The sequence below is a fragment of the Sturnus vulgaris genome, chromosome 1 (assembly GCF_052056855.1).
Source record: "Sturnus vulgaris isolate bStuVul1 chromosome 1, bStuVul1.hap1, whole genome shotgun sequence".
Classification (NCBI taxonomy): domain Eukaryota; kingdom Metazoa; phylum Chordata; class Aves; order Passeriformes; family Sturnidae; genus Sturnus; species Sturnus vulgaris.
This window is the reverse complement of record NC_142243.1, coordinates 152,126,122-152,142,442: the sequence shown is the minus strand read 5'-3', so window position 1 is coordinate 152,142,442 and position 16,321 is coordinate 152,126,122. Positions and strand designations below refer to the sequence as shown.

The window sequence follows — 16,321 nt, the reverse complement described above, 5'->3', positions numbered from 1 at the left end:
TTCCCACGTTGTGTGGCAGCTGCTGCTATATTTAGTGGCTCCAGTTCAGCCAAGTGCTTCAGCTCACGTTGTGTGTGTTTGCTTCATCCTTTGCCTGCTCATCACACTGATCAGCAGTTAAGTCAGTGGAAACTTTCAGTGGTTTGCTGATTGGAGATGTAGTTAAAGATGTGGCTGCTTTTAAGGGTGCCTAAAAGCTTTACTGAGTTGGAGAAAAAGACTGTAATATTTACATTCCTCTCAGAAATGCTTTCTTGCCAGACCTGTCAAAAAGCTTTTTTTGGTTGTTACTTTAGGTATATATTGTTTGCTAAGTCATGAATGCATTTTGGTGTTCTTATCTCTTACTGCTTGTTCCATGTTATTGGCTTTAGTGATCTGTACACTGTTCCTTTAGTCTTGTGCATCCCTGTGCAGGTTCTCCATCAGAAGGAGAGTCATGGCATTTGATATTCTTATTTGTAGTGAAAAATGGCAGAAATGTGTATCCTAATCTGCTAAGGATAACTGTTCATCATACAGGAAACAAAGCTTGTTTTTTTTTTTACTGTTGATCATCCCTGCCAATATCTGAGACACAATGGCACTAAATTAAAAGTTTGGGTTTTTTTTTTTACTTTTACTTGCTCTGGTAAAAACTCAAATCTGATTTCCTTTTGGTTTACATCTGAGACTTCATTGCTTAAGTACTATCTGAGGTGCTGAGCTATTTTTGTTCAGCCATTACAAGAAATTGTATTTTATAATTTACCTCCTTAGCTATCATTTCAGAATGGAAGTTATCATTGCTTTCATTATCTGGATTAAATTTTTTCATTTTCTTTTTCATTTTATTGTTTTTATTTTACATTTTTGCTTCCACAAAAGTAAGAAACATTAGTTTACTAACTCCTGGGTTTAAAAAGTCAAAGCAAACTAAAAAACCATTGAGCATTGATTCTTCCCTTAGGCCTTTAGTGAAAAAACTTCGGGAAAAAAATGTTAATGAAAACACTTCACCCTCCTGCATTGTAACATAAAGATTATGGTTTATGTAAAAGTCTTCCAAACTTAATTGGTATTTCTTCTATTTAGCTGCTTGAGCAGAAATGCATGGGAAATATCACTGAAGCAACTGGGGATTTGGGCTTGGGTTTTGTTTTTTTCCACTCATGCACAAGCTCCTGCCTTGTGGGGAGAAGCTCCATTAACCACATCTCAAATATATCTTCAGTTGTTTCGTCACGACCACAGATCCTTTTAACCTTTGTGCTGGTCTGTGGGGTGTTGAGATGGGGTGGATACAGCCCTTGCCATGCTGCAGTGCCTCATCTGCTGCCTGATTCTGGTTCAGATCTTCCCACCCCAAATTCTGGTTCAAATCTCTGCTCTCCCCATCCCCAATTCTGTTTCAGATCTCTGCTCTTCCAAACACCAGTTCTAGTTCAGATCTGTGCTCTCCTCATCCCCAAATTCTCGTTCAGATCTGTGCTCTCCTCATCCCCAATTTTGGTTCAGATCTCTGCCCTCCCCACTCCAAATTCTGGTTCAGATCTCTGCTCTTCCCAACCCCAGTTCATCTCTCCTGTTGGGACAGAGGATGTTCTGTCACTGAAGGGTCTCATCTGCTCCCAGGTCCTTCCCTGGGTGTCACCCTGTGCTCCCTCAGCTTCCTGCATCCAAAGGGGCTGGCAGAGCAGCCTTGTGCAGGGAAATATTCCCTCTGATCATGTTCCCTGTGACCCGTGGCTCTGCCTGTTGGTGTGTGCAGGGAGGGGACTGGCCCAGGATCCATCATCCAGAATGAAGCAGCCCTGGAATGGGGTATAAGAGAGAAGGAATTAATGCTGAAAGTTCTCCCACTCTGTCCTGCAACTCAATGAAATCATGAAGGGCTTCAGGGATCTACTTTTTTAACCACTTATTTGCCATAAAATAAAGCTACATCTGTATAGTAAAATGTTACTAATTGTCTTCTGCAATTGGCCTTGCCATGTTAATTGTTTCCATGCCAGGGCTTAACCCCAAACACTGCTGTGCTTCCAGAGTGCAGTTCCCAGCAGGTTCCAGGCTACCAGTGGGGATCCCATGATCTGATCCTGGACTGCCAGTGGAGATGGATTGCAAATGGTTCAATGGAAGGAAACATTCTCTTGATAGTTTTGTGGATTCTCCTCCTTTGATATCTTGTTAGCTCTAAGCAAGTCTGCTGTTGAAACTTATCTAGGTTGTCTTGAACAATCTTCTTTATACCTGTTGTTTCTCTCAGATGTGTTATCTGCCAGATTTCACAGGCACTGAATGTCCTTCCTTATTGCCTTTATAAAACAGCATGTAAAAATGCCAGAAAAAACACTGCAGGTCTGACAAGAATTCAGGTAAGGTGCTCTGCATGCAGTGAGGGGCCTGCTGGACTCCTTGTGTCCCTTGCCACTGTGCCATCAGTACAAAAGTCTTAAATAAAAGCCTACAAAGGTCAGAAAATGTTGATCTTGCTTATTACAAATGTGGGGAGACAGTCTGAATTTATAGATGAAGTCAGTCTTCAGGGATGGTGCCTTCACTTTTAAGCAAAGTTGGGAATCCAGATATGTGATAATATTCTTACCTGTAAATTCTACAAATTCAAGATTATAAGGTAATTTTTTAATCTTCAGATTTTTTTGTGGGGCAGAATACTTTCCTTTCTATCTTAAATCCACAAAAAGCTGCTGAGACATCAGCTGCAGATTTCTTCTGGCAAGTGCTGAGCCTTAGACTCTGTTCTTGTGTTTAAATCAGAGGAAAAAAAGGAATGGTAGCAGGTCTGACACTGTTAAATTCAAAGTTCATTTAACTGTAGGTTCAAGGTAATTTTCCTTTGTATCATTAATGTACATCCTCAAATGAAATGATTTGGTTTTGTCCAGAAGGCAGCAATTCATAGCAGAGTCTGCAGTGTGCTCCCTAGTCTGAGACTTCTCCTGTTCTGTATTTAAAATCAGGATGCAGGTTTTCCAGCTTGGTTTCACTGAGGGTTTGGAGACAGAGAAATCTTGGCTGTGGTGAGGGTTCTCAGGAGGTCCTCAGTTGGGTGAGTAGAACTTTGAGGTTTAATGAAGTCAGATATAATTTTTAGAATTTCCATTCCAGTTTCCGAGGTTGCCCCTCTTCTCACTGCAAATGAATTGCAACAGATCAGGTTTGGATCAAAAATCCTGATTATTGTATATTTACAAATTATACAATGGAAAGAGTAAGCAGCATTGTTTCTTCAGCTGTGCTCTAACAGACTTTTTTGTCATAAGATAAAAACTCATGTAGCAGTTTCTGAAACTCTTGTTGGTTTTATACAGTCAGATTTTAAAATTGAATGTTCATATTTGCTACATTCAGAGTGAGAATCAATCACTGCTGATAGGCAGCTGTTTATAGTCTTCTCTTAGTATTTTGGTGTTCAAAATGTCATAGAGCTTTGAAAGGTGGAGGAAAACCTCTCTTGTTTGGGTGTTTGAAGAGCAAGATAAAATATGACGTGTTTAAATGGACTTGATGTTTCTACATCGAGAAAATAATTAGTATTAAATTCACTGTTTTGTTAATGAAAAATATTAACAATTAAAGTAAGTCAAATTGGGAACCAGGCAAATTCAACTAAATAAAGCAAATAAAGCTCTCATTTGGTGCAATTAAACTGACAAATCATTAGGAAAATCTGTCAAGCAATGGATTTATATTAATGTTCTCAGGAGCAGATGTCATTCTAAAATATATTCCTTATTTATACACTGTTGAGCTCAATATAGATTCTACTGAGTGGTAACTCATGACACGTGGGAGGTCACATCCAATAGTTAAATTATCTTGGTAATCAGAGGTATTTAACTTCTGCTAATGGTGTAACATTGCAGTGGGTTCATGAAAGAGCAGCAGAAAGTAGCTTGCAGATTGAGAGAATTGATTTTTGAGATCCAGATGTTAAATATGTATGGTTTGACACATGAAGATGTGAGAACATAAATCTCCAAATATTTATAGATGTGCTGGGAATATTTAGCATAAGTGGAAAGGGTTACAACTGGGAGGTCAGATGAGGACACTTCTTGGAATATGTGAAAAGACCTTTTGCCAGTAATGTGGAGAAACTGACTTAATCATCTAAACTTAGTATTGAGAACTCAATTTTTAGATAATTGATTAAAAATTAAATTAAAGAGACCCTACTGAAGACAGAACAGCATCAACAAAGGTGATGTAGATTGTTGTTCTGCAAAAGAGAGAAGAGAAGCCACAGCTTCTCTTCCCTGTCTGTCCCATTCTGTGTAGCAATGGCTGTTCAAAGAAAACAGAAGAGAAGCAAAGGAGAAGTGTGGATATGAAAATATTCCATGCTGTCAGTTGATGGGAAAGTTGAGATGAGTCAGGATGTAAAAAACTTGCCAACCCTCCTGAGAGTTTCTTGTTTAAAGTGACTTTTAAACTAAGCTGGAGACAGAACTGCAGAGATTGTTCACTGAAGTGAGCCATCATTGCAGCTGCATTTGGGGTTTATTTCTGTGTTCAGTGTTACTGAAGAATATCCTCAGCTGTCATTTCAAGTAATCACAATCCTCCTGAAAGAGATTTCTCGATCATAGTGTCATTGTCACTTTCCTGAAGTTCCCATGGCCCCAGTTTTGTGACTCTTTTTGGAACCATAACTGGCATTGTAAGATTTTAAAAATACAGCATGATTCATCGTGCTGCTAACTTTCCTTGTGTTATGTTCTCAGTTTTACAGTAGATGATAACAGAAATTCATTTATACACTACATCTCTAAGATATTGTTGAATTAACTCAATTTTCAATTAAATTTTTTTCTTAATTGTTTTTTTATATCAGTATTGACTTAAAGTTGTTGTTCTGAGATGTTCAGATGATAAATCAATCTACTGAAAATGTTTCCTTCTAATTCTAGTTTTTAACTCTACAACCTTCTGCAGTTTTGTGTCACTTGTAAAAGAAAATCTTGAACATGACATTTATGGAAGATTTTTCATAAACAAGCATCATGAACAAATCAGGAAGATTATCAAAATAGAAAAATGTTTGAGTGCTGTGATTTTTTAGTAGACTCAGTTTATTGGACCAGACTTACTTCCTTCCTTAGATAGGAAGAAGAGTCAAACCCTTTGATGAATTTTTGTCCTGTATCCTGGTGTCCATCCATGGTCACAGCTGCTGATGGTGCCATGTTGTGTGTTTGATACCATCCTCCCCCACAAACCCACCCCACCCAAACTAAAACTGATTTATTCTGGGTGTGTTCAACCCAAACCTTCACAAGGAGCTGGTAACAGTGGAATGACCCCTAAAAAAGACTGGGAGGCCACTGGTGACCCTTCAGAGTGTGTGAAATGTGGGGGATGGTGTTCTCTGCATTCTCTGGGATGAATGGTAACTAACACCTACTTAAATAAACTTAGAGGACTCAAAATCTGCCTTCCTCAAGCAATTAAATATTTGGTGTAAACTATTACATGGTGGTGCATAGTTTGGGAAAGGGAGAATAAATTGTGTATATATGGGCAAGTCTTTCCCAGTTCCTGTGGCTTATGACTGATGTTTCTCTGCCAAACACGTCAGTAGGCCATTGTGGTATATAATATAATCAACTTTAGATATATTTCTTATTTTGAGTGTTTTAAAGTTTGTTTGGGTTTTTTTTTTGTAAGCTGGCAGACTTTAAAAAAAAAATATTTACATAGTTTTGAGGTCAGTACTACTGGTCTAAGATTTGGTCAATTGCCTTAAAATCCTTAAAAGAATCTGATGTTTGAAATTTTCTGGTAAAGAGCTTGGTTTAAGCAACACATTTCTGACTACACTTGAATATAGGAGCTCAGCAAAATCTTATTGGAATTCCTTTATCACAGTGCATGAACATGATTTGCCTCTCAAATCTCCTTTACTGACATTGAAATATGGTATTTAATTCCTGTCTTGCAGAGAATGACCTTTGTATATTCTGCTGGAGGGAAAATTGATATTAATTATTTGGCATTCTTGTTAATTTTCTTTTTCCTGGAACTTTCATAACTCAGCATTATGAGTTCTACACTGTTCAACTGACTGCAGACTGTTAAAGAAAAAAGAAAAAAAAAAAAATTCTGCTAGTTCTCAGATCTTCAGCAAATTTTCATTAACAGCTTCAGGGTTTCCTTTTTTTCTTTTTGTTTTTAACTTTTTTTTGGCATTGCACCTGATTTTCCAGAGCTTATGCTTTCTTGGTTTCCTTACTTGGATGAAGCTTCTATTTGAAGCTTCCTGTTTCAATAACAAAAATAAATCAACCTTTAATTGTATTTGGTTTTCATTGCTGTAATAGTCTCTTTGATACTGTCCTGTATTTATTCTGAAGTATTTATTCTGGTATTTATAAGTATTTATTCTAGTGCTACCTTTTCTACAGTCTTAATGTTACTTTCAATTCTTTCACACTAATATCTTATTCTTCTAAGTTTTCAAGGTACTGTAATAATTCTGTAACTTCAAGTTTTATATTTTTTTTTACCTAAAGATTTCCCTTGAGAATTAATGTTAAATTACAAGGAAAGAATTATTTCTCCTACACGCCTGTTTTGTGCAGTGTTGGAAGAGGAGGAAATAAATGTCATGGTGATGAATAATTTTCAAGAATTCATATTTGGGAATTTTTAATATCAGTGATATTGTTTAGTCCTGAAGGGCAGCTGCTTGTGTAGTTCCTTTGTGGCATGAATTGTTTTATTTGTAAAACTTTGGCTCTGCTGCCAGAAGATATTGCAGGAGGCTTAAATGTTTTTTGTTTGGGTTTGCTGTGGCAGAAATAACAAATTCCTTCCATATAAAGTTTTTAAAACTAATCTACACTGGAAGTTGCTCTCCCAGACCATCATGTTGTTTCTACTGGAGATGCAGAGGCTTCACAGGTCTCATCTCACTCCCCCAGTGATGAGGTAGAAGCTGATAAAAGCTTTTCCCCTTTTCCATCCCTTTCTGACAGGTAACTCAAGTACTGCCCTTCCAGTTATTTCTTGGGAGTTCTAAGGAAGGAACTTTCTAACAAGAGCCACATCTCCTTATTTCTCTAAGTTCTTGAGTCTTGACATGTTTGCTTCAGGCACTCAGCTGCCTTCCTGCCTCCCCCTCTATATTCAGTAGTCATTGGGGTTTTTTACAAAGAGAGAGAAATCTCTTAAAATATATATTAAAAAATCCTCCACCTCCACTTTTGCTTTTTATTTTTGCTAAGAGACTTGGTCCTGACCCCAGCAGTGCTTGCTTGTGCCTGGCTGCAGGTGACATCATTGTCACTTGGTGACCTAAACCATGAGCTCCTGGGCTTGTCCTGGGAGTGTTCCTGCCCCAAGGGTTGGCAAAACTTTTCCTCCTGTGTGTGCTCTGCAAGGGACATCTTTGATTTTCAGAACAGACTTGTATTATGGACCAGAGACCCTGTTTCCACAGAAGAACAGTTCTTAAACTCTTGTACCTCTAAGTTTAATTGCCTTTGGAATGGTATTTCAGTTAATTGTGAACTTTTGTGCAGTAAATACAAATATGAATATGAATATGAATATGAATATGAATATAAATATAAATATAAATATAAATATTAATATTAATATTAATATTCTTGGTTGCCCCAGACACACAGCTGTAGTTTGATCATACACATTGAAGGATGGCTCTGACAAATCTCACCTCACCAATATTCCTCTTTCTTATTTTTTGGGGATATTTCTGGGGTGTTCAGTAGCCTCTTGGGAAGTTTTGAATTTCAAACAGATCAGTAAAGTGTTATTGCATGTGTCTGGTTGGATTTGGCATTTTGGTACCTGGTTCCAGTCAATTTTCATGTATATTATATTTTTATCACCAATGCTGCTATTTCTGGTAATTCTCACAAGGAAGAAAAGGTTGTAAATTAGACTAACATTTTCCAGAATATTAATTAGAATAAAATAATTATTGAAAATATTAACACTTAAGTGTTAAATAGTAACTAAATTAGTAAATGACTATTTTTATTAATATTAACATAATAAGACTGGTGAATATTATAAAATAATATTAATTATAATTAAAAAGTCTATTAGAATGAACTTTTGCTGTAAAGTTTTTATTCTGGAACTTTTTCAGTTGTATTTTCTGAGGTTACCAGAAATGCAGTTGGTGTATTTCTGTCAAATACATTTGGGGAAATTTGGATTTGAGGATAGTAGCCAACAAATTTTAACTTTTTTTCTGTGAGAAATGCCTGTGTTTGCCTGTTACAGAGGGGAGAGAGTTTTCCCTCTCACAAAACTTCTTCTCCAGGTTAAGTGCTCCAGTTGCCAGCTTGTTTTGGTCTGTGGACACGGCATGGAAATGGAATTTCTCCTTTACAATGAACTTAAACTAATTTAAATTTTTGCTTGCATATTTGTGTCTTAAAGAGGTAATGTCAAGGTAATTTAAAATAATACAACTCAGGCTCAAAGAACTGAAAAATGTCTGTGGCATTTTACACAGAAGTGAATGTGAAAGCTGCACATTTTGATATTGTGCAGGTCAGAATTGTCAGGAGACTGCTTCTCTTTAGGATGTACCCTTCTGTTTAGTTCTAGCAAAAAAAATTCTAATTATTAAAAAGGGAAATATTAAATTGTTTTAGTAAGGGATAAAGATATTCTTACAGTTGGAGCAGAAGATAAAACCTGTATGTATTTTTTCATATATATATATTTATACCCATGTATAAATATTAACTTTGATAGACATACAATAATATCACTGAAATTGTGTTTTTTCCCCTCCACCTGAACAGCACCCGGCAGTGTCACCTCCTTCTTGATGTCTTCAACTCCACAGAGCACGAGCTGACCATCAGTGCCAGGAACAATGAAGATTTAATTCTGCACGCTGGGGAGTGTCAGCGGTGAGTGCTGTCACTGCTAAAACGGCCCAGGCTTAGCCCTAGGATGTCTCTGTACACAGCTGATGACATTTAGGTGCCTGTTTTTCTTTTTAAAACTTGTACACGTGTCAAAGAATATAAAAGGTTTGCTTTCTTGAAGGTGCATCACTAAGTTTTAGCAATATCACAAGTAAATTTATTTCGGCTCTGCATGTAGTAGTCTTGAAAATAATGACATACAAAGCAGCTGGTACTGAGGTGTACAGCTCATTTAACTTTTGTAGAGTGTTTGAATGTAATTTCCATGTGCTCTGAATGTAATCCTGGTATTAAAACCTGATCTCAGTAGTTTGCTATCCTTTCCTAGTTCTAAATTTTCTTTTCGTGATTCCTGAGCCATTTCCTCACTTTTCCTACAAAGAAAACTACAGGCAAGAAAAATAGAACTGAAGAAAAAGCAATCCCAATCTCTGTGGGAAAATAAATTTCAGATGAAGCAGGCTGGTTTGGGTATTGGTTCTTGCAACCCTACTAGAGTGATGTACAGCTCATTATTAACCATTATTTGTCATTATCCACCTGCCTCGGATTCCTGCTGCTGCTGTAGCCTGGGGTTGCCTGGTGAATCTCCTTCAGATGATCACTGCATCTGAATTCCAGTTTATCCTAGGAAAGGTGATCATGTGAAAAAGGGAATCTTGCTTTGGGTCAGGGGCTCCCTGCACTGCTCTCTTCTCTGGGAGAATTGTTCTGCACTCTTGAAGACCTGCAACTGAGAAACTTGGTTAAAGAGAGATGTTTTCATGTCTGCAAATCCCTGCATGAATATTAAGTTCAAAGTCAAACCACGTTAATTGCAAGGAAGGCAGCTGTCAAAAAGAATTACAGAATAGGTAAAATAGCAGTAAATTTGGAATGCTTTTTGCCTTGGTGACTCCCAAAGCACAGACAAGTTGAAATGTGTTTACTCAAACTCTAGTTGAATTTTACTTTATCAAGCAATAGAAAAAAACATCAGCAGCATACAGTGCTTCTTCCTTTTATTTGGAAAGAATTGACCTTTTTCTTTTTTAAAAATCAGTCTAAACAGTCATCAAAATGTTCTTGTTCTTATTCATATGGTTTTATAATTCTATTTTTATGCCTCTTGTTTTTTTGCATTGTTTTTGTAATTTCAAACCCCTTGAAATTTTTCATTTCCAGTTTTTGTGGCATTATATAACAGATAGAAATTAAGCTACAAAATTGCATCCCTTTTATTAAACTTTATTTTCCAATGGATTTAAATATAAATGTCTTTAAATCATTACATAGTAATTGATATAAACCCTTCCAATAAGTCTTTTGAAACAGTCTTGTCAAGGGAGATTGCATATGTGTTGCAGGTATTTCAAGCTTTAAAGTTATTTTTATTCTTACTGCAAAATATATTTTTCATGTTGGTTAGAAATTGCACAGAATTTTCTATTCATTCTAAACTCATTTATTATTTATTTCTTGAAGGTAAGTGCTTTTAATTGTAAAACTGTATATGGCTCTTATGTTTCCATGAGTTTTAATTTTTATTCCAATGAATCTACTACAGAATAGCAGGTGAAACATATGTTGGACTTTAAAATTAGCTTCCTGCACATATAAAAAGGCTTTTGTTGCTCTTTGGGGGGAAAAAAAAGAGAAAAAAAAAAGGAGAAATCTTTTCCCTTTTTAAGAAATGGCTCCAGATCTTTGCTTTTTAATACATGGCAGACATTCTCTGGAATCTGCTTTTGAACTGAGGTTTCCAACCCCAATATACAAAGGCTTTTCAACACATCCCTCTTTTAGTCTCCTTTTAGGATTTTTTTTCTTTGGATATTGATTGTTATTAATACCTGTTTATTATTTTAAAAAAGGCTTTTCAATCAAGGTCAGGATTTCTTTCCTGTTCCCCGAACTTTTTTGATGTTGCCTCATTCTTAATGTTTGCCTCATTCTACCTTTATTTAAATTACGACTTTTTGCCAGCTTTGGTCAATTTCTCTTCCTTTTGTAATTTACTCTCTCTCCATTCATCACCCTCACTTTGAAATCTCCCATCCTGACAGAGTGGAGGTAGCAGGAAATTGTTTTCTTTGTCCCTGTTGTTATTGCTGGGGACTGTAAGTGTTTTCATATTCTCTGCCTCCAGACCCATGAAGAAGGATAATGCTGCATCCTGCTTACTCTGGCCTCTTTTGCTTCCCAATTTGGATGTTTAGAAAGTAAAATAACTTGGAAGTTTTGATGTGTTGCTTCTCCTCGCTATATTACAGAGTGGTCACTGTAGAATGTAATTTTTTCCCTCCTGAGAGGGAATTTGCAGGGGATTCTTGCACTGCTCTCATGGAAAATGAGAAATACTGATGGAAATTCCTGATGCTGCATTTATTAGAACACTCTCTGCAATGTATTTGATTTATAACGAAGCTGTAGAATTGACCATGGTGGTGCCAATGGGAAGGGTGAGGAGATGGAAACAGAAATGCCAAAAAAAGTCTGGGATTGTCAGCAGATCAGTGCTGGCAGTGGCAGATCTTTCTGAGCCCATAAAGGGCAGTCCCTGGGATTGGAAACATTTTGTAGTATCCACATTATTTAGTGCATTCCCACCCTGTCCTATTCTCTGTCTTGTTTGTATTCATGTAAAATGGATCAAATGTATAGAGTACTGCACAATATTTTTATTTTAAGGTCTGAAAGGCAATTTGCTTCAATTAACTTAGAGACAGGGCAATAATAGCTGCTACAATAACACTGCATATGTCAGGAAAAACTGGTATTATACTACTTAGGAAAAGAGACATCCTTTAGGCCATTAAAAGACTATCTGGAAAATAGATGCTTTTTTCTACAGTAAGATTATTCTGCTGACTAGTGAAAATCATCCTTTCAGCTTTCAGAAAAGCTTAAATTTGCAATTTGCTGTACTTTTAAAGCCAATAATTGGAATTATTTACTGAGTGCATTGTAGCTGTTCTTGGAGATATATATATATATAAGCAGTGTTTCTGAGAAGTGACACTCTTTTACCTCTATTTTAGGATAAAGAAACATTTTGCTCCCTGTCATTTTATAGTCAGAAGTGATAGTTTGGGCTCAGTGATTATTTTGTTCACTCATCTTTCTGTCTTTCATCGTTGCTTGCTTTGCAGACAAACAAAGCCCTTTTTTCCCCCTGCTATATCCCAAGATGTTAATTAGAGACTTCATATTTCCATCTCTGATTTCCATATGACTTGAAATGTTCCTTTGTGTCCCATTGTGGGACAATTAGTGACATGTTTTAGTCCGAGGTCTTTTGTTCCCACGGGATTATGATGGGGAGAGAAGAGAACTAAGATTCCTTAGGCATAGAAAAGGAAAAGACAGGAGGTTTGTCCTCCCTCTCCTGTGAGGTTGGCTGAAGAAAAGATAGGAGCAGGAGTTTTGGATGGTTATTTGTTGAACTCCTGAAAATAATTTTAGGGCTCATTGAAAAGCAGGATTCCAGCTCAAATCAATTTTTGCTGCTTTACATCTGCGGGAGTTTTTTTTATTTAATTTCAGTATCCACAGGGAAATGTACTAGAGACCTGGTGTCCTGATGAAAAGATGTGAGTGATTCTGAGGTGTTGGTAATGTCTTCAGTTTATTTAAAATATCACATGGTGGTATCAACAGGTTTTGTTCACCTCTCCAGCTGAACATATGACATGTGATGATGAGGGAAGCAAATTCTCTCATGTCTGCTATTGGAAAGTTCAGCCTCCAGAGATTTTTTTCTGGACTAGCTGAGTCTCCAGTTTCTTGAAGAAGAAAAAAGCTGTTTCTTGAAGCAGTCAGCTGCACTGCTAAAGGAGTTTTGCAATGAGCAAAGTGCAAAGTGCAAGTGTTTTGAATGTAATCAGTGGGAAATCTGAGCTTGTTTATCCCAGCATCGAGGTAATCAACAGGTTGTTCTGACATGGAAAAATATAGCAGACAGCTCTTGGAAGGAATTGTATTAATGTCTGTGGACCAAAAAGTGTTGCCACTACCAGTGATCTGAACTTACTGAAAAACCGTAGGTATGGTAATTATTGTGTTTCTTACTTGATTATCAAACCATTAAAATTAAATTTCACGACAGCCCTCATTTATACACAAATCACTTCATAATTTATGGTAATAGATGTTATCTCATTATGTGCCCCAGGATATCTCATTTTGTACCACACTCCCTGCCTTGCCTTCCCATCCTGAGCACGATGTGTCTGAGGCATGGGTGCTGGGGGCAGGCTGATGGTGGGGAGGGTCTGAGTGGATCAATTCTCTCCTCTGTCCTTGTGGGACAGCACAGCTGGGCTGGGGAAGTCTTGTCACACACCCCACGTGTGACACTGCACATTCACTGCACAGCTGGGCTCTGCACATTCACACCTTGGGCTTTTCAGGCTGTTCTGGCCTTGGCTGAGGACCAGAGAGATAAAACTTGGGATGCTCAGAACAGGACTGGTGTGAGGAGCTGAGAAATTGAGAGCAAACAGGACAGGTCATGGTAAATGAGAAAATAGTTTTGTTGGTAATTCAAATCAGAGAGGCTTTTGTGCAAAATTTACAAGTTCTGACAAGTGCTGGTTCTGACAGCACCCAGGGGATGCTGATGTGAAAGAGCCTGATGGAATTTTGGCCTTTTCATTTTTCTAATTGGAAGTTGCCTAATTAAAAATAAGCTGAAGAAATACTGTGGTAGCAAAGTCAACAGTCAAGTTCAGGCTTCCTTTCTGGGTCAGCAGTTTTACCCTGCCTTTTAGCAGGGTTACAGGGTTAAATGAGTGAGTTTGCTTGCACATATACTCTACATTAAGTTTTGGTTCTTTTTTTATAGTCAGCAGAATTATAGGTATTTTGCTCAGTTTTGCTAAGTGAACTTTTGTGTGTATTGACTTCACCCGGTTTGATTTTTTTCTGTTACATTCTAATGAGACAAGAATAATTAAAGAAACAAATTATTATTTTCATTTTTATACCTTTCATCACATAGTCTGGCGTTTCTTTCATCCATGGAAACTAAAGAATTTTTTAAAAGTCTTTTGTGTGCATTCTAATTATGGGGGCCATTTCTGCTGCTTAATTATGTAAATGTGTTGATTAATTGAGCTGTGCAGCCTGTGTGGTGGTACACTGCAATTTCTGCAGTATTAGTTAAAAACGCACATTTTGAAAACACTTTGAAATAAGTTCTCTTTCAAAGGGAATGAGAATTTAAAATTCTGCCTCATTTTGAATGGAAAGTTCCCCCAATAAATTTATTGTTCATATGTAAGTAAATGATGATTGTTATTTCTCACAGCTGCCAAGTCAGTGTTTAATTTGTGTGTCTGTTTATGACAGGACATGTATGTCTGTATGAGATTAATGATTTTTTCCATACATTGCTGTTACAGTTTATGTTTTAAAGACAAAGCTGCTATGATTAAAGCTTTGCCTGCTGTCAGGAGAAAATAAAATTTCACAGCAGTTGCCCTTGGTCTTCATGTTAAATCTATGGCCAGCTGGATATTTCAGAGAAACCTTCAAGTCAAATTGTATTAACTAAAACATGAAAATCACCCTTTGTTGTCAGGGTAATAGTTTTAATTTTGTTTCTTATTTGGCAGTTTTAAATACCCTTTTAGTTTCTTTAAGTCTTGCCTTTTTATACTAATAGCCAAATCAATTTTAAACATAGTACATAATTTTGAGTGAATAATTAGTTATTAAAAAAAAAAATTGTAAAGGGATTGTTTGGGTAGGAAAGGGTAATATATCTAGCACTGGTCAGATCCATAGTATGAACCAGTTATGATCATATTTATTTCAAAGCACTTTGCAAAAACTGGAGATGTTACAGGAGGATTCTGCAAAAACTATAGAATGGCAAAATAACAAACGATAATGATAAAAGGAAAAAGCAATAGAAGTAATAAAGAGAAATTTCAGTTTTGGATGGCTTTGTAGCTAAAGTACTCAAGGAATCCATTTGCATCCTATGAAAACCAGATTCCATTCTGGTCCCCTCCAAGCTTGTCCCTGCTGTGGTCCTGGTTCCTTTGTCAGGTGCCTTTGCCCAGTGAGTGTTCACAGGGGTTGAGAGTCCTCAGTGTGACTGGATTGCAAAACCCAAATGTGATCTGAGACCAGGAGAGGCAAAAGAAAGAGGGAATGATAGGAGAGAATGACCATGTTCAGTTCTGGTCACACACAGCACAAAGAGGAGATCAAATCATAGAAGATGCAGGTGACCAGTGGAAATAAAAAACTTTGACTTTGGCTTTACAAGCACAGTAAAATTTAAAGGCATTATTAATGCATTGTATGAGGTGGGGACAGAGGAGAGCTCTCCTGTAAAGGTTAAGGGAAGTGCACATATGAATAAAAAATGAACTTTGAGTTGTCTATGAATGGATCTAGAAATGAGGAGATTTCAGGGCCTCAGGCATCATCAGACTGTCTCCCTTGCAGAGAAGTGAAGGCAAAGACCTTCACCAAGGCTGGTGCTGAGGTGTCCTCCATGCAATTGCCAAAGATCTGCCTGCAATTGCCACACTTCCCAACTGGAAGACCTTTCCCAGTGTTCTACCCCTGTAACTGAGATGAAACCAAATGCCCGTGTAGGTTTTACAGCAGTATGTTCCTGTTCCTCTCCCTGTCCTGTCCCCAGTGCAATATCAGCCTTTTCTTCTGAATACTTAGGGTGTAATTCCATCGTGTACAGCCCATCTATTTCCTATGATTTGCATTTGAATTTAGCATTTGTTTCTGTCAAGAAATGTGTGTTTGAGTTCAGGTGAACTTTCCTTCTCCAGCAGCTGGTTTTAAGAGTTTCCTAGGGTTGGCTTTCTCAGGCTTGTCTGAGAAAAGGAGGGTTGTTTCTCCTCTTCCCTTCTCTTTCTTCCCCAAAACTCAATGCATGGATTATATCAGTCCTGGGATACTGCACTGGGTAGGCAGCTCTTTTGGTATTACATGACTTTCCATAAGATTCTTTTTCTTTTCTCACTTCTTCAGTTGCCTTTTCCTAAATCAGGGCTGAGTAACTCACTGGATCTAGCCTGCATGGCAGTTTTTCTGACCTCTGAACATTGCCTTGGCCTCAGAAGACCCAATTTGCACTATTTATAATATTTTGTGTATGCAGCTGGGGAAACGGGAGCTTTGTGAGCGCAGCCAAGTTTGTCTCTGACAGGATTTATTAAGTTTAATAGGGTACAACATAAACGTGGCTGGATAGTTTGGCCCTTATACAAAATATCACACAGATGTAGTATGAGTTTGCTGTCCCAGCTTTAAATGAGCTATAAATCACTCAAAATCCAAACCATTTTCCCCTTAAACCCTAAGTAAATTACAGGTTGTAGGACTTGCAGGGTTCAAAAGCTGTCTCTTGAAAAAAGTCAGAGTAATTGAGTTAAGGATTCAGATTT

The 16,321-nt window shown here is 37.3% G+C and overlaps 1 protein-coding gene across 3 annotated transcripts in view; it reads left to right on the top strand.

Annotated features, from left to right (window-relative positions):
- TRAPPC9 (trafficking protein particle complex subunit 9) overlaps positions 1-16,321 on the top strand; it is a 447,339-nt gene that overhangs the window by 153,331 nt on the left and 277,687 nt on the right. For all 3 annotated transcript variants that reach the window (XM_088179749.1, XM_088179758.1, XM_088179755.1), the window contains one exon: positions 8,790-8,900. In XM_088179749.1, the coding sequence (XP_088035875.1) occupies positions 8,790-8,900 (111 nt within the window). The remainder of the gene's footprint in view (positions 1-8,789; positions 8,901-16,321) is intronic.